The sequence below is a fragment of the Schistocerca serialis genome, chromosome 1 (assembly GCF_023864345.2).
Source record: "Schistocerca serialis cubense isolate TAMUIC-IGC-003099 chromosome 1, iqSchSeri2.2, whole genome shotgun sequence".
Lineage (NCBI taxonomy): Eukaryota > Metazoa > Arthropoda > Insecta > Orthoptera > Acrididae > Schistocerca > Schistocerca serialis.
Genome location: NC_064638.1, coordinates 69,367,317 through 69,383,751, shown reverse-complemented (window position 1 = coordinate 69,383,751; position 16,435 = coordinate 69,367,317). Strand labels below are relative to the sequence as shown.

Below are 16,435 nucleotides of genomic sequence, written 5' to 3'. Positions count from 1 at the left end.
TAACAGGTGATATCCCAAGTCTCCTGTTTTGTCACTATTTAACATGACAAAATCATAATGTGATGTAGGCAGCTAAATACTGAATAGTGTAAAGAGAAATTGATTCTTTTTTGACACTGTCATATAACTAAAGTAAGATTTCCTTACAAGAGATATTCATATCTTTCGAGGCATTGTGCTGCTGTTCTCCCAATTATTGGTGCGATAGTCCTCCACTGAGTGGGCATTAGCTTTGCTAAATGTAACAGCTTTTCATCTTCTTCTCGGCTCCATTCAGTCTTTTTTATGCTTGGGTCAAGCCACTCATACCACCGAGCCTTACACTGTTTCGCCGATTTTCTGTGCAACAGTGATGCAATACGAGACCACTGGTTTTTCCCATACTTCATAACCGCTGCTTTCAGAATCTCATCCTACAAGAAAAAATGTAAGATTAGCAAATATTAATTTGTCATTTAATATAGTTCAAATCTACTACATAGTTAAACATACTACCCAGCTTTACAAACAACACAGTTTCCAAAAGTAGTAGTCAACAATGGTTTACAGGATCACAAGCTTTGCAGGATCACAAGCTCACTTTCTAAAGCGGCGCACAGCATGTTTTGCATGTGTCAACACAACAAATTTTCAACGATTTATCCCTAATTACTGATCACATTAACAAAATATATTTGCTTTATCGCCAGTGTTATGTTCAAAAGTCACTCTACAGAAGATGTAATTTTTATAACCCATTACTCATTAACTTTCATTCTAAGACAAGTAAAGTGAACAGTTACAGGAACTGTACTGCTTATTACCTAAAGATATGTCCACCCACTGACGTGTTACTATTTTATTACCATTTATAAATTTATCTCAAGAACGATGTAAAGAAGTGCCCTTCCACTTATTATTCTGTCAATATCATATTTATGCAAAAACAAATTTAACTTAGTTCACATTTGAACACACTTCATAGCAGTGTAATGTAGCCCACAGGGTGCCGAAGTTAGCAATGTCTGAGTTCATTAACATGCTGAGTTCGTTGAAAATTTGAAGTGCAACTACGCTGACAATAGAAGGAAACATTTCTCACTCACCTTCTTCCTTGGCACTGGAACAAAGGAAGATTAAGGTTTAACATCCCACCGATGTTAAAGCCTTTCAAGATGGAGCACAAATTGAGACTGAGGAAGTAAATAAGCAGTGCCCTTTTTTAAAGAAACCACCCCAGCATTTTCCTTAAGATATTTAGGAACAAATAGAAAACTTAATTTTGATAGCTAGAGGACGATTTGACTTACACTCTTCAAATATGAGCCCAATGTCTTCTTCCTGGATGACTTAGTCAAACACAAAAAAATATGTTTTGGAAACAAGTGTCATATGTCCTTGGCCATTACAATAGCCTTTCACCATAACATTCACTCACTCTCTCTCTCTCTCTCTCTCTCTCTCTCTCTCTCTCTCTCTCTCTCCTGCTATCATACCAGGGAGTGTAGACAACTATTTTCCAACCCCACAATCGAGAATGGTTATCATCTGGTGGCATATCTGTGTTTTGTCTTTCTGCTTCCATCAACATTACAAGTATACGGCTGGCTCACTTATGATTCTCACCCACACTTTGTACTGATTGCCTTCAACGAATTTCCAACAACTGATCTCCTTGCTTCGGAGAACACTTTATCCTTATTATATAAGTTTAGTAATCAACAAGAGGAAATAACGTTGAAAATTTCTTATTTCTATCAGGCAATTTCTCCCATACATTACAGCTTACAACAACCCACCACCATGCTCTTAATCCCCTTGTGCTCTTGAGATGACATAACTCATTTCAGCTTCCTGCCTCTCTTTCTGGAAACTATCTTCTTCAACCTGCAATATGTTCGCATAAATTTTTACTAGCTTGCCTGTCAATATGGGAGCTGTTTCCCCTTCCAGAACAACAGAGTAAATTATTGAGAAAAGTCTATACTCTTATGTCCACAACTAATATTTCTATCTACATCTCGTTCACTGTCATTTTCATTTTCTGTCTATTCTCACATAACTGTCTACACTAACAGTTTCAGTAGTTCTCTTGTGTTTGCTCATTTCCTCTTCATAGAAACAACAGACCAATTTGTAAAAGATCAAAAAATTGGCGCACCAGTTCTGTTTCTGTAAAAGTAAAACCACAGGACCACCATGAGTAACCAGCTGATGCTTTTTCTATATAAAATTTCCCTCTCTCTGTTTCTTATCATGTGATTCTGCACCTTTTATGGATCAAGCAAACCTACAGTATGTTGGCTTCATCCTGTAATGCAATGATAATGTGGTGTGTGATGCCATATACGAAAAATGAGGAAGACAACAGAATAATGACAGTATTTCTTTTGCATCTATATTAATTTTTGGAAAGTAAGTTGTGGTGTCACCGCCAGACACCACACTTGTTAGGTGGTAGCTTAAATCGGCCGCGGTCCATTTAGTACATGTCGGACCCGCGTGTCGCCACTGTGTGATCGCAGACCTAGCGCCACCACAAGGCAGGTCTCGAGATACGATAGAGCACTCGCCCCAGTTGTACGACGACATTGCTAGCGACAATACGGACGAAGCCTTCCTCTCATTTGCCGAGAGTCAGTTAGAATAGCCTTCTGCTAAGTCCATGGCTACGACCTAGCAAGGCGCCATTAGCCTTACCTAGTTTGAGAGTTATCGTATAAATGTCTCAAGAAGAACACTGTATTCATCAAAGAATAAAAGTTAAGTATAAAGCAGCTACGTACTTTTCTTGCTACCATTCAATAGTTATCCTGTTCCAGACTTGACGCCAGTCGGCGTGTGTGTACGCGTGCCTTTCTTTCGGCTCCCTCCCCAGTGTGGCGTAGCAAGCTTGTTACGCCACAACAGATTGGCGACGAAGGAAAAGTGTTCTTTCTAATTGCTTACATTTACTTGTCATTGCTTCGCCAGATGTACTGTCCGAATTTTATCGCTTGCAGAATCAGCAGACGCAGGCGTTATTGGATGCCCTTGGACAGCTCGTCCAGGGTCAACGTGCCATTCACACCGATGCGGCAGCCGCCGCTTCACCGCTACCGTCGCCACAACATGCAGTTGCACCGCCGTTTCGCAGTTTTAATGCGGCGCACGAATCGTGGCCAGAATGGTCCCGACAGTTCGGCTTTCATCTAGCCGCCTACGGAATTCAAGGTAATGAGCGGCAGCCGTTTTTGCTTTCTTGTGTCGGTGTGTCCACCTACCGTGTGATAGTGAAATTGTTTCCCCGACGCGACGTAGCAACTCTGTCCTACGAGGAAATTTTGTCTGCTTTAGATGCCTATTTCAAAGAAACAGTTAATGTGGTTGCAAAACGGTATAAGTTTTTTCGTACAAAACGTACGGCCGGTCAAACTAATAGGGAGTGGGTAGCAACATTGCAAGGACTTATTAGGGAGTGTTCTTTTGACTGTGACTGTGGTCTTTCTTATTCAGATACAATGGTGCGTGATGCAATTGCACAGAACGTTTCTGATGTTCGCATACGGGAGCAAATTTTGAAACTAGTAAATCCCTCCCTTCAACAAGTGATAGACATACTGGATAGACAAGACACACTTGACTGTGTTGAGGAATCTTTTGAAACTTCACCAGCTGTGTGTAACATTAACCGGCCCGCCGGGCGCGCTCGCGCTACGCGGCCCGGTCAACTACCCTCACGCACACCAACGCAGCTGCCGACGCGCTCTAAACCAGGTGTGCCGCGCCAGCACACAAATGCAGTGAAATCATGCCCGCGGTGTGCTACTAGACATTCGCGTGAACATTGCCCATCACGCCAAGCTATTTGCTTTTTCTGTAATAAGAAAGATCATGTTCAAAGTGTTTGCCAGAAAAAGCTCCGATCAGACACTCTTAATCATTCCAGGCCCTTTGCTTCGCGCCGGAATCGAACCAAGGACACTCAGGCTCGTGGACCTTCGCCCATGGACATTCATGTAGTTAATTCCACTTCGTCCAGTGACACTTTCTCTAACAGTGACTGTGTTCGTCCCACAAACAGTGTGCGTCGACGTCGCCGGAAATCACGTCAATTAGCAAGTGATTCTGTACAAGTGTCTGTTCAAATTGCACAAAACAGTCACTCTTGTCGTCAACAGGACAATAAACTTTTTGTAGAGTTGGACTTTAATGGCACGGTCATACCATTCCAGCTCGATACCGGAGCTGCAGTTTCATTGCTCAATCACGACACGTACAAACAACTGGGCGCACCTCCGTTGCGTGCCGCAAATGTTACGCTAAAAAGTTATTCAGGACAGCTCATCCCTGTGTTAGGACAGTGCACTCTTCTTGCAACATATAAGGGACAAACAAAACTTGTGTCATTTTACGTTCTTCGTTCTTCTACTGCAGTGAACTTGTTTGGTTTAGATTTATTTCAGTTGTTTAACATGTCTATTGTAAATCAGGTCCTATCAGTGACTCAAACTGTGCCTTCAGACAGTGTTTCTCGTCTGTGTGACGAATTTGCAGACATTTTTGCATCGGGCTTAGGTTGCGCTAAAAACTACGAAGCACATTTGGAACTGAAAGTAAACGCGCAACCGAAATTTTTCAGAGCGCGCAATGTTCCCCACGCATTGCGTGATGAGGTCGCAAGAACATTAAACGATCTAGAATCACAGGGTGTAATTGAAAGTGTGCAAGCTTCTCTCTGGGCCTCACCCTTAGTAATTTTGCCAAAACCTTCCGGAAAATTGAGACTTTGCGTGGACTTCAAGGCCACAGTGAATCCACAACTAGTGACTGCTACTTTTCCTTTGCCCCGCCCGGAAGAACTTTTTGCTAAACTGTGCCCGGGAAAATATTTTTCAAAGTTGGACCTAGCCGATGCGTACTTGCAAATACCGGTGGACGACGAATCCCAGCACGTATTGGTGGTTAACACGCATCTTGGATTGTACAGGTTCAAAAGACTGCCGTTCGGGTGTGCATCCGCCCCTGCATTGTTTCAGCAATATTTACAAACTATTTGTGCGTCGGTCCCTACTGCAGCAAACTATCTGGACGATATCGTGATCTCCGGACAGACAGAAGAAGATCATCTTGCGAACCTACGAACGTTATTTCAGGTCTTGCGACAAAATGGTCTTCGCTTGCGGAAGGACAAATGTGTGTTTTTTGCTCGTGACTTACCATACCTCGGCCATGTCATAAATGCCCAAGGCATACATCCGAGTCCAGAGCACCTCCGTGCCATACAAGATTTGCCTTCCCCTCAAAATGTGAAGCAGCTGCAGAGTGTGTTGGGTAAAATTACCTACTATCATCGCTTTCTGCGCAATGCCTCTTCCATTTCAGCTCCGCTTCATCGCTTACGCCGTAAGGGTGTTCCGTTCGTCTGGACGACGGAATGCGAACGCGCCTTTCGCCAGTTGAAATCGGCGTTGCTTTCTAATACTTGCCTCACACCTTTCGATCCCCGGAAACCCCTTTTGTTGATGGTAGATGCATCGGATTTCGGGATCGGTGCTGTGCTTGCGCACAAAGTTGGCTCGCATGATCGCCCTATTGCCTTTGCGTCAAAATTGCTCTCGTCTGTGCAAAGAAATTACTCACAGATAGAGAAAGAAGCTTTGGCTCTCGTGTTTGGTGTTACTAAGTTCCATGATTTCTTGTATGGTCGTCACTTTACCATCATCACAGACCACAAACCTTTGACATCGCTTTTTCATCCGAACAAGCCTGTACCTCCACGTACAGCGCAGAAATTCATTCGCTGGTCTATTTTCCTCTCGCAGTACCGCTACGATATCTTGTATCGGTCCACTGCTAAGCACGGAAACGCCGATGCGTTGTCCCGTTTGCCTGTTGCTGAGGATAAAGCATTCGATTCTTCCGAACTTGCTTGCATGTTCATTGATTCGGAAACCGATGAAGTGGTCGAATCGTTTCCGATTGATTTTTGTCGTGTAGCTACAGCCACAGCTGCTGACCCTGTCCTTGCTACCGTTTTGCGTTTTGTTGCTACGCAATGGCCTTTGTCAAAGTCTCGGATTGCGGATCCGTTGGCTCGCCGATTTTTTGCTCACAAGGAGAGACTTTTTGTTCGACGTGGTGTTTTGTTGTTGCGTTCTGATAATGATCAGTCCAGAGTCGTGGTCCCACGTTCGTTACAGTCCTCTGTTTTACGACTTCTTCACCAAGGACATTGGGGTATAGTGCGAACGAAACAACTTGCTCGTCAGCACTGTACTTGGTTCGGAATCAATGCTGCGATTACGAATATGTGTTCTTCTTGCATGGCGTGTGCCGAACAACAATCCGCACCGCCGCGGAAAGTCTTTGCATGGCCAACAGCCACTTCCCCTTGGCAACGCTTGCACATTGATTTTGCTGGTCCATTCTGGAATGCTCGATGGTTGGTTCTGGTCGATGCCTTCAGTAATTTTCCTTTTGTTGTCCGGATGTCTTCCACGACGTCCTCTGCCACCATCCAGGCGTAGTTGTATTCTATCGCAACTATCGAGGTTCACGGCGTTGGCTCGCAGGGCGCATTCTTCGCTGCCTCGGCCGCGCGATGTATTTGGTTTTGGGGGCCTCTGGTGAGGTGCGGCGGCATCTCAATCAGCTGCGCCTCTGTCGTCGCACGGGTTCTGCCGCTCCCCGTCTGCTTTCAGCGACAGTGCCGTCCGGTCAGCGCCCTGGGGACCCATCTACTGGCTCGCCTCATCCCCAGGTGTTACCGACGCTGCCTTCCATTTTGCCCCATGGCGACGCGACGCCGCAGCCACCGCCGCCGCCTGTTCTCCCGCCGGCGCCGCCCGCATTCGACGCTTCGCTGCAGCCGCCAAGTGCCTCCCTGGGTCACGCGCCGCCGATCGCTTCCCGTGACCAGCCATCCTCCGCCATGGACCTCTTGCCCGCTCCGGACCACATGACGTCATCGCGCGTCGGGTACCCCGACGCAATGGAGGTTGACCCTTCGGCCCCTCCTGTCTCATTACGGGCGCATACACCGCATGTTGAGGTGCACCCTGGACTAGGTTTTCAGGCGTTTCCTAGATCCCCTCAGACCGAATGGCCGGGTGTGGGTGGCACAGCCTCGCCTGTTGTTAGGCTCCCCACCTCATCGCATACATCAACATGGGGTCCTCCCCACGGCGGGAGGAAGCCTTATCACACGACCGTTCGCCGATTTGTGGGGGAGGAATGTGGTGTCACCGCCAGACACCACACTTGCTAGGTGGTAGCTTAAATCGGCCGCGGTCCATTTAGTACATGTCGGACCCGCGTGTCGCCACTGTGTGATCGCAGACCTAGCGCCACCACAAGGCAGGTCTCGAGATACGATAGAGCACTCGCCCCAGTTGTACGACGACATTGCTAGCGACAATACGGACGAAGCCTTCCTCTCATTTGCCGAGAGTCAGTTAGAATAGCCTTCTGCTAAGTCCATGGCTACGACCTAGCAAGGCGCCATTAGCCTTACCTAGTTTGAGAGTTATCGTATAAATGTCTCAAGAAGAACACTGTATTCATCAAAGAATAAAAGTTAAGTATAAAGCAGCTACGTACTTTTCTTGCTACCATTCAATAGTTATCCTGTTCCAGACTTGACGCCAGTCGGCGTGTGTGTACGCGTGCCTTTCTTTCGGCTCCCTTCCCAGTGTGGCGTAGCAAGCTTGTTACGCCACAACATAAGTTGTGCTGACGGACTTATCAGTAGCACAGCCTGAGGTCTGACAGTTTGGTTGTGCGTTGATGACGCCAAAAAATGTGAATATGAAATTTTAGACATATCTGTATTGCAGCCTGAGGACTATGCTGAGTTGAAAGACGTCAGTTTGCACATGAGTTGGCAACGTACTTTGAAACACGTCAGTTAATCCCCTTTTACTGTAATAGGGACACTACCCAGTTCAGAGTCTGGTTGCTGTGACTCAATCAATACTACAACAAACTGTTTTTCCTAGGCTTATTATATAGGCATAGCCATATCAATTCAGGCAGGCTAGGAAAAAATCTTACTTTCATAATCTCGGATATTACTGAAATTAGCATATGTTAAAATGAAGGAAGTGTTCGATTCCAATTTTGTTGGTTTATTGTGTTTTTTGAGGTAGTGATGATTGTGGACAGGTTTTAGTTTTGAGTTTCATGATTTGGTCTCGGTAGTTTCTGTTGACCTACAGAGTTCAAGGGAAGTGTTCGATTCCAGTGGATGTTGTTTTTAGTTGATTTTGGGAAGGTTGTGGTTGTTTTATTTTATCGTTTTTGTCGTTTGGTTTAGTGGCGCGTGTTTATTTTTAGTTTGTACCCACCCAAAAACCCCCAATTTCCCCCACCTGTCCCGTTGGTTTCATTATATTTTTGGAGGAATATGTATTTGATGGTTTTTCGATTTATTTTTGTGTTGTCACGTTTAAGTAATGACGTCATAGTCACAATATGGGAGTTGTTGTGAATGGTCGTTTCCGCCATATTGGTGACGTCACTGGTCAAAGCAGACGGGCAGAATCGGACGTTTCCATTAAACCCAAATGTGCACCTGTCGGCTACATCATTTAAAGCAGTCAGTTCTGTACTTCCACACCCCATTTTCCAGCCAGTGTAGCAATGCAGTAAGTTGACACCAAGGACGATCAACGAAGAAATAAAGTAGGCAAACCACATTATCGCATAACAGGCTCATAAAAATCTAAGACTAGCCTTCTTTAACACAATTTTAGTTTTGAAAGATGAGTAAGAGGCCCATTTTTCAAACATTTTAAATAGTTCCAAAATGTATGTGAAAGGTCCAAAAACTTAAAAAGGTTTCAATTCATACAACTTCTGTGCACTCTGTTTTGTATTGAAATTAGCCAGTCTATGAACTAAAACTGTGTCCCACTGCTTCAGTATCTTCCTTTGATCCAGAGTGATGCCCTTCTGTTGAACCAATAGGAACTGGAGCACTTACAATCTTCAAAACAATGTGAACAGGAACTGAGCACTGATGGCATTGTTGCTGTCCTTCAGCTGGAAACTTGTATCCGGCACCTGGTCCATGTGGTAGCATAATATTCACTACAATTTCATTTAACTCATAACTGGTGTCTATAATCTCCAGAATCCACAACTCACAGTCATACACACACACCTCAAACATCCCCCTTCCCAGGTTGTGAAACTGAATATTATCCTGCTGTTTCTGAGGCATTGGCCAAACGAATGAAATTCTTGCTCTTTAAAGTGTGTGCAATATGATTTCGCCCATCACTTTGAGTGATGCTATGTCTTCCAGGCCAAGGGTCTGTAAAGACAGTCCTCCCTTTCCAGGGCAGTCACCACATTCTTGAAACAGACAAGTCTCTCACTTTACGTCACAGACTACTAATGACTTCACACGCCCAATCAAGTTGTCATATGTCACATGCTCCAATAAGTTCTTCAAAGTTACCACACAAAGTTCAAAATTTGCACAGTACACACATAAACAGACATGTCTAGGTGGGTATGGAACTACCCACTTAGGTCATAGTGCATAAAATTTTGATCTTCCAATATGAGAAGTTGTACAGTTGCTCTTATAAATTGCAAAAGTTCCTTTAATACTGCAAGTCATGTACCTCTCCGCTTTCACAACTTTTGACCTTCAATTGTTACAGTTATAGTGTGTTTTATGTTGGCACTCTGGCAAGAAGAGTCCCATTTATCTTCCAGATAAAATGATTGCACTATCTCAACTTCAGCTGCTTCTTCAGGATGACCGTAATAGGGATATGGTCTTCCAAAGACCCCTTTTACAGACCTTACATTTATTGATTTGTCTACCATGTACTTTGATATGATGGAATGTGGTTCAAAATTGGTTTCTTTGAAAATGTCTCTGGAATAATAGTTAAAACTTGCACCTTTTCACTGTAGGATGCACAATATTCAACAGCTGAATTGATATTTGTGAAAAATTTCAGGCAATTTTCTTCTGAAGATGGAATTTCTATTTTGAAGAGTGTGGTCAGTTTTGCTGTAGTGCATTCATCCATAGCTTTAGCAATTTCTCTGCACTTTCTTGATTCATGGTGCTTATGACTCGACTTCACTGACCACAGTTCCTTAACAGGACTAATACCTGCCTCTGTAGTTGACTGATTTAGGTTATTTAATTCTTCCTCTATTGATGCAAAATTTGCATTATCTGCACCATGGGAAGCTTCACCTTGTTTAGATACTATCATTGACGTTATTCTGTCAAAACATTTAGAACACGAAAAGTTGTCACTGCAAACATCTTCACTTTGAAACAGTCTTCAAATGAAAACACTTATTCCCAACCTGCACAAAGTCTGTTTCTTTGTTTGTCTTATATATCACTCTTTTATGGATATGCAAATAGTGGGTCGACCGAAGCGTCCGATCCCACTCGTCGGCTTTGGCCCGTGACGTAAGGCTGTTGTGGTGTGTGACGTCACAACGGCACGGAATTTAGTTTGTGAGAGTGGCGTGTTTGTAGGTGTCGTTTTGATGCGATTGGGGGTTCTCTCTGGTGGTGTGTTAGGTGATGCGTTAGGTGATGTTTTTGGTTTAATTTGCGTGTGTGGCGTCATTTGTGAATTTTGGTAAATTGCTTTTTTTATGTCTTTGGTAGGTATGGATATGACTGACAGGGTCAACAGTTTTCGGTTGTCGGCTATGATGGGGGACAGTACATTGTCTCTAATAAAATTTCTTCAAGTATTCGGGTGTTTGGATGAAGTCGTGAAGTGTTCAGTATGTCGTGAAGAAATGAGGCTTACTTAAAGTTCCGGCGTCTCGGACCAGGGACGGCTGTATGTGGAGATGTCGTAAGGATAACAGGTCAAGGGCAGTGTTCGATCCCAATGTGTGGCTGTGAATGTTGGTATTGGTATCGGGAGATGTTTTTGAGCTATATAGGTCAAGGGAAGTGTTAGATCCTAATTTATGGGATCGGGAGCTGCTGTTGAACTATATAGGTCAAGGGAAGTGTCCAATTCCAGATGATATTGTGTTTAGTGGTATTTGGGGAGTTTTGTGATGTCAGTTTTTTCGTCGTTTTGCGTGGTTTTGTATGGGGGTGGGTGTCTAAATTTGTTTATATTTAGTTTGTACCCACCCAAAAAAAACCTATTTCCCGCGCTTGTCCTGTTAGTGTCATTAGGCTTTTTGTGGAACGTGTGTGTGTTTGTTTTTCAATGTATTTTTGTCCCCATAATGTGTACGTAACGACTTTATATGCGCCATATTGGAAACGTGGTTTATAGTTGTTTCCGCCATATTTGTGACGTCTTGGGTCAAAGCAGATGGGTGGGATCGGACATTTCCGTATTTCCCAAATAGTCAGCACACTTCACTCTCCTGTGGTCCCAGTCAGAAGACATTTCAAACAGTCATCACAAAACACACTGCAACTGTGTCAACTGGCAAAACCCTCACTAAAAGACAGAACTCATTGGATTGTCTCAGATTTCTTAGAAGCCTCTTCAGTAAACAAATTAGCACTGAACAACTACAATACAGAAACCTGCAATGAACAATCATGACAAACAAACTGACAAGAAACTACAACAAAGTGTAAGAAATATCTGCAACAATGAAAGTGAAATGAAATAACTGCAACAAACAAAGTGATAATAAATAACTGCAATAAAGAAAATAGAAATAAACATTGTAACAAAGAAATAAGTAAGAAACAATTCCAGTGAAGACAAGTTAAAAAATAGAATGTGTCCAACTTAAAAGTGAAATCTCTCCTTTTCAGGGAATGTAGAACTATGTGGTACTAATCAACAGGAAAAAAAAATCAAATTTCTGTGGTTTGGCATTTTTCAACTTTTTTTCTGTAAATTATAAAAAAAAAGTTCAGAACGCTACAGTGAAAAAACTTTGACAGAGAAGTCAAAATGATGGATTTCTTTGTAAGCATAAAGCAATTATCTTTCAAATAAAAAAACCAACAAAATAACTAGAACTGTTCCAGAGATACAGCATTTTAATTTTTTTCATAATTCACATCTTCAAAATGGTGTTCGCAGTGTCATCTTTGGAGGCCTGTATCTCAAGGCAGGAATTTATCGGACAAAACAAAAAAACACGTGAAACTTCCTGGCAGAGTGAAAATCTCATTCTGGAAAAAAATACGTGTTTATTACATACTTAACACACGCCAAATTCAACAACATCCAAGACTATGATGGTAACACCCCTGCTTGAAGTGATACGGATTATGCCTGTAGGTCCTTAAAGCTCAATAATAAAACCTAAAATAAGTTATTTTCTCTTTAGAAGAGACCTTTCCCCATCTGAAATTTCAGTATTGATCATCAGCTTTTTTTACTCATAATGTAATGACCTTGAAGTGTGTGTTGTCATTTATGAGTGACATATTTCAAATGTAATAGGTGATAAGGTTTTTTGTAACATGTGGGGACACTCTTTAGTACATCATTTCAATGTCTGGAAAATTGTTGGTTGTGTTGTTACTAGTAAACAAGTTATTCTGTTTGATGAGACACTATGGATCCAACTTTTATACACAACAGTTGAAGGTTGAATTAAGTTATAGTTGATATGAAAATTTATGCTGGAGGATTTTATCATCACTTGCCACTGTGTTTTTTTGCCCAAGAGGAGGACATTAGTGAGTGCTTTGTTACTGACTGTTAATTATTTTGTATATAAATGAGTTCTGACTTCATTAAGTATAAGCGTAGACTAGAGTCCAGATGTTGCTGAAATTGATGAATCAGTATCTGAGAAAGTTATGAATGGGAAAGTTTTTTTGGGGACCTGGCAGCAGCGTGCCATCCTTTCTAGGGAGTGAGGTAGTTCAGAGTATTTTTAAGGCGGTCAGGAAAAGAACAATAAGGGTGATTGGAGGACTATGCTGAAATGAGACAGAGTCAAATATTATTTGTGATTCTTTTGTACTTTACATAGATTTGGGGAAACGTGTGTAACAACATTTGATGGCAAATAATAGACCAGACTTTAAAAGTTGCAAGACTTGGACTTGCACTAACATAACAGAAGGGCACTGGAGAGGGGGGAGGAGGGGGGGAGGGGGGGAAGGGGGGGAGGTGGCGGTTAAATCTGTTTTGAGAAGGGGCAAAGTGCACTCATCTACCTTGTGGATTCGTTGAGATAAGTACTACTGGTAGAAGAGTTTGTCTGACAGTTGCTGTGCATTTCATAATGAGTAAAAACTTATTAAGAAAATGTACAGACCAAAGATTAGTAGTTGAATTTGAGGGGTGGGGGTTGTTGGGATGGGTTTGGTTAAGTAGCTTAGTATTTCTGGATTGGGATGGTGATGTAGTATTTTTAGGGGTCTACTGGGATGGGGACAGCTTAGGGTGGATTTGGGGGGAATGAAAATATTAACGTTTGTCTGTTTTTGTTTTGTTTATTTTGAAAGAAGTGTTTCCATTTTTTTTTAACTGATTCAAGTTTTACTGGTATTTACTGTGAAAAAATGTCTACTGTGTGTGTGTGTGTGGGGGGGGGGAATGGGGAATTGGTGGGAAGATGGTTATCTTTGTTTACCGAATGGTTTTTAATTTTATTGTATTCATTGGTCAACGTTTTTTGATGACACTGTCGTTTGGTTGCTAAGTGCAATGTCGAAAAAAGTTTTAATAAAAAATATCTTGTTATGTGTTGGCTAAATGCAAGAAATTATTTTAATGAGTTGGTGTTACAACTATAGGCCTACTTATTATTTTCGACTACTCCCCAATTTGATTGTTATGACATTTTGGAGTGATAGTTGATGTGTGTGAGGAAAAGCCATCAAACTGTCCAGCCACTGGCATAATGCAGGTAAAGATAAAATTCACGACAAGTAGTCCAGCATAGAATTACATTACGGGTTGCGGGGCCAATGATCAAGCAAATGAATTGGATCACACGTCACATAAATGTAATCCAATGGGAGCTTGCTGCTGTTATTACCAAAGCAAGCACAACCCATGGCTTAAGTAGTTGTCCACTTAACGCCACGTCTAAAAAATAATTCCATGCAGCTTTAATAACAGGAAATAAGGATTCTGCCCGCATATATGTTGTTTTTCTTTATTACATATGAGTAATAATCAAATTTATCTGATTAATAACATATATTTGACTAGATGTCTCCCCAATGATAAATACAATGTAGCAAACATACAAACAAGAAAAATGACAATTTTCCAATTAGATTTCTCAATATCGGGGGATTGCAGTGATGAATGACACAAATAAAAATTTGTAGCTGTATGGCAGTGTAATGAACGGTCAGTGCCATAATGTAGATTTTCGCATCACTCAGTTCCAAAACAACGTAGCTGGTAACGGGAAACTATTATTCAAAATAGTATTTACCTCAGTGTTCCTCCATACACCACCCTTTATCATAATTCGCGGCATGGTCGCTGTTGTATCAAATTTTCACACAAACAGTAAAATTACAAAATCTTTCACACCGCTTCCAAACGAAACACCCTTCGAGAAACAACTGACAAATGTCAACAACGCAAACAACTTCGAATGAAGATGTAAATAAACCTTGCAGGTACAAGCAAACTAGAACATGCACACTCAGTGACATTTTTATTTATTTATTTATTGTGACTATTGGCCTGAAGGCTATACATCCAGCTCTCGGTGTTTCGGAGTTTTATAGAATAAGGTTGGATTTATCAAAGAATTTTGTAATTAGTTTTAATGTTGCGATATTATTTTTACGAAGGAGAGTTGGTAATGGTTGATTAAATTGGATTAGTTGAGTGAAATCGACTTGCCGGTATGCATACAGTTTACATTTAAAAAAATATGTATGTGATTGATATTCCATAGTCCATACTGTTATTCCATCAGCATTCACAATAAGGGTTGTTTGGAACGTTCGTTCGGTGAACATGACTAGGGAATGACAATTAAATGGTCGTTGACTTAGCGAAGGGCACAGGGAGGTGAGCTGTGCACCGAATCTAGATGGCTTCACTTTGCCGTATCAGAATTTACAAGCACTATGCAACAAAATGTGTGAACTGGAAGTTATTTTAAACTGTAATCTTAAGGAGGTTTCTGTGCTGTATATCAGTGAGCACTGGTTTCGGGACACTCAGATTCGTGCAGCAAATATACCAGACTTTGATTTAATAAGTAGCTTTTGCAGGGAAACTTATAAATCTGGTGGTGTATGCATCTATGTTAGAAGTAACGTTAAATCTAAGAAGGTAAAACTTAGCAAGGTGAAGTGGGCAGAAAAAGATTTTTAATGTAGTACTTACAGACTGTCAAACTATCATTGCTTGCATCTACAGTTCCCCATCTGGTGACTTTACCCAATTCTTATATTATATAGAAGATCTTTTAAATTAATTGAGATTCAGGTCAAGATGCACAATAGTTCTTGGTGACTTTAACATTAATTTTAACAAAAGTAATAAGAACAAGGTACAATTATTAAATCTGTTTAACACATACAACATGCAACCTACAGTGCAGGAAATTACCAGATATGAGGATGGGTCTGAAACAACACTTTATCAGATATTTGCTAACAAACAAAGCTGTGAGTAAAATGTTGAAGTAACAGATGCAGGCTTCTCCGACCATAGAGCTTTAAAAATGATTATAAGGAATGAGAACAATAAGAAATACAAAGTCATTGAAAAATATGTACAAAGAAGAATTATTAATGCAAACAACATAAGGGTATTTAATAGTATCCTAAAAAGGGTGCAATGGGGCATAGAACAAACTGATGATGTAGACAAAAAGTATGACAGTTTTCTCACTGATTATAAATTTTGCTACGATGTAGCATTCCCGTTAAAAAGAATTAAAGTCAGTGAGAAGACAAACGATGGGTAACACAAGGGATTAAAAAATCAGATTACCACCCTTAAAAACCTAAGCAAACATGCTAAAATAAATACAACAATAAAATCATTTGTAGGAAATATAGAAGGGGCTATAGGAAAGTTTTACAGGCAGCAAAAAGGCTAATCAATGATTCATACATTAATAAGGGAAGCAATAAATCAAAATCGATTTGGAAGGTTATAAACAATAGCACAGGAAAATGTAAAACCAAGGCCCATAATTTCAAAATTAAAAGTGAGGGTAAAGTGATAGAAGATGCTCAACAGGTAGCCAATATATTCAATGAACATTATGTGAACATAGCACCGAACCTAATTAAAAGTCTGTCCAATTCAAACAACAAAAACATAAAAGTACCAACTTGTGAAAAGACAATGTTTCTGTACCAAGTAACAGAATGTGAAGTTACAAATGACATTAATAAACTAAAAAAAAAGTCTTGTGATATTGATAGAATTCCAGACAAGGTAATCAAACTTAGTTCTACCAGTATAGATACTCACCTAACTGACATTATTAATATTTCTTTCAGGACGGGGATGTTCCCATCAAAACTAAAACTCTCCATAATAAAGCCACTTCA

The 16,435-nt window shown here is 41.2% G+C and overlaps 1 protein-coding gene across 1 annotated transcript in view; it reads right to left on the bottom strand.

The window, feature by feature from the left end:
• Window positions 1-14,480, bottom strand: part of LOC126461592 (cell division cycle 5-like protein) — a 135,971-nt gene extending 121,491 nt beyond the window's left edge. The window contains exons 1-2 of the mRNA XM_050096008.1: window positions 14,344-14,480; window positions 148-413 (exon numbers count right to left, since the gene is read on the bottom strand). Of these exons, the coding sequence (XP_049951965.1) occupies window positions 148-413; window positions 14,344-14,388 (311 nt within the window). The 5' untranslated portion in view covers window positions 14,389-14,480. The remainder of the gene's footprint in view (window positions 1-147; window positions 414-14,343) is intronic.
• Between the last annotated feature and the right edge of the window lie 1,955 nt (window positions 14,481-16,435).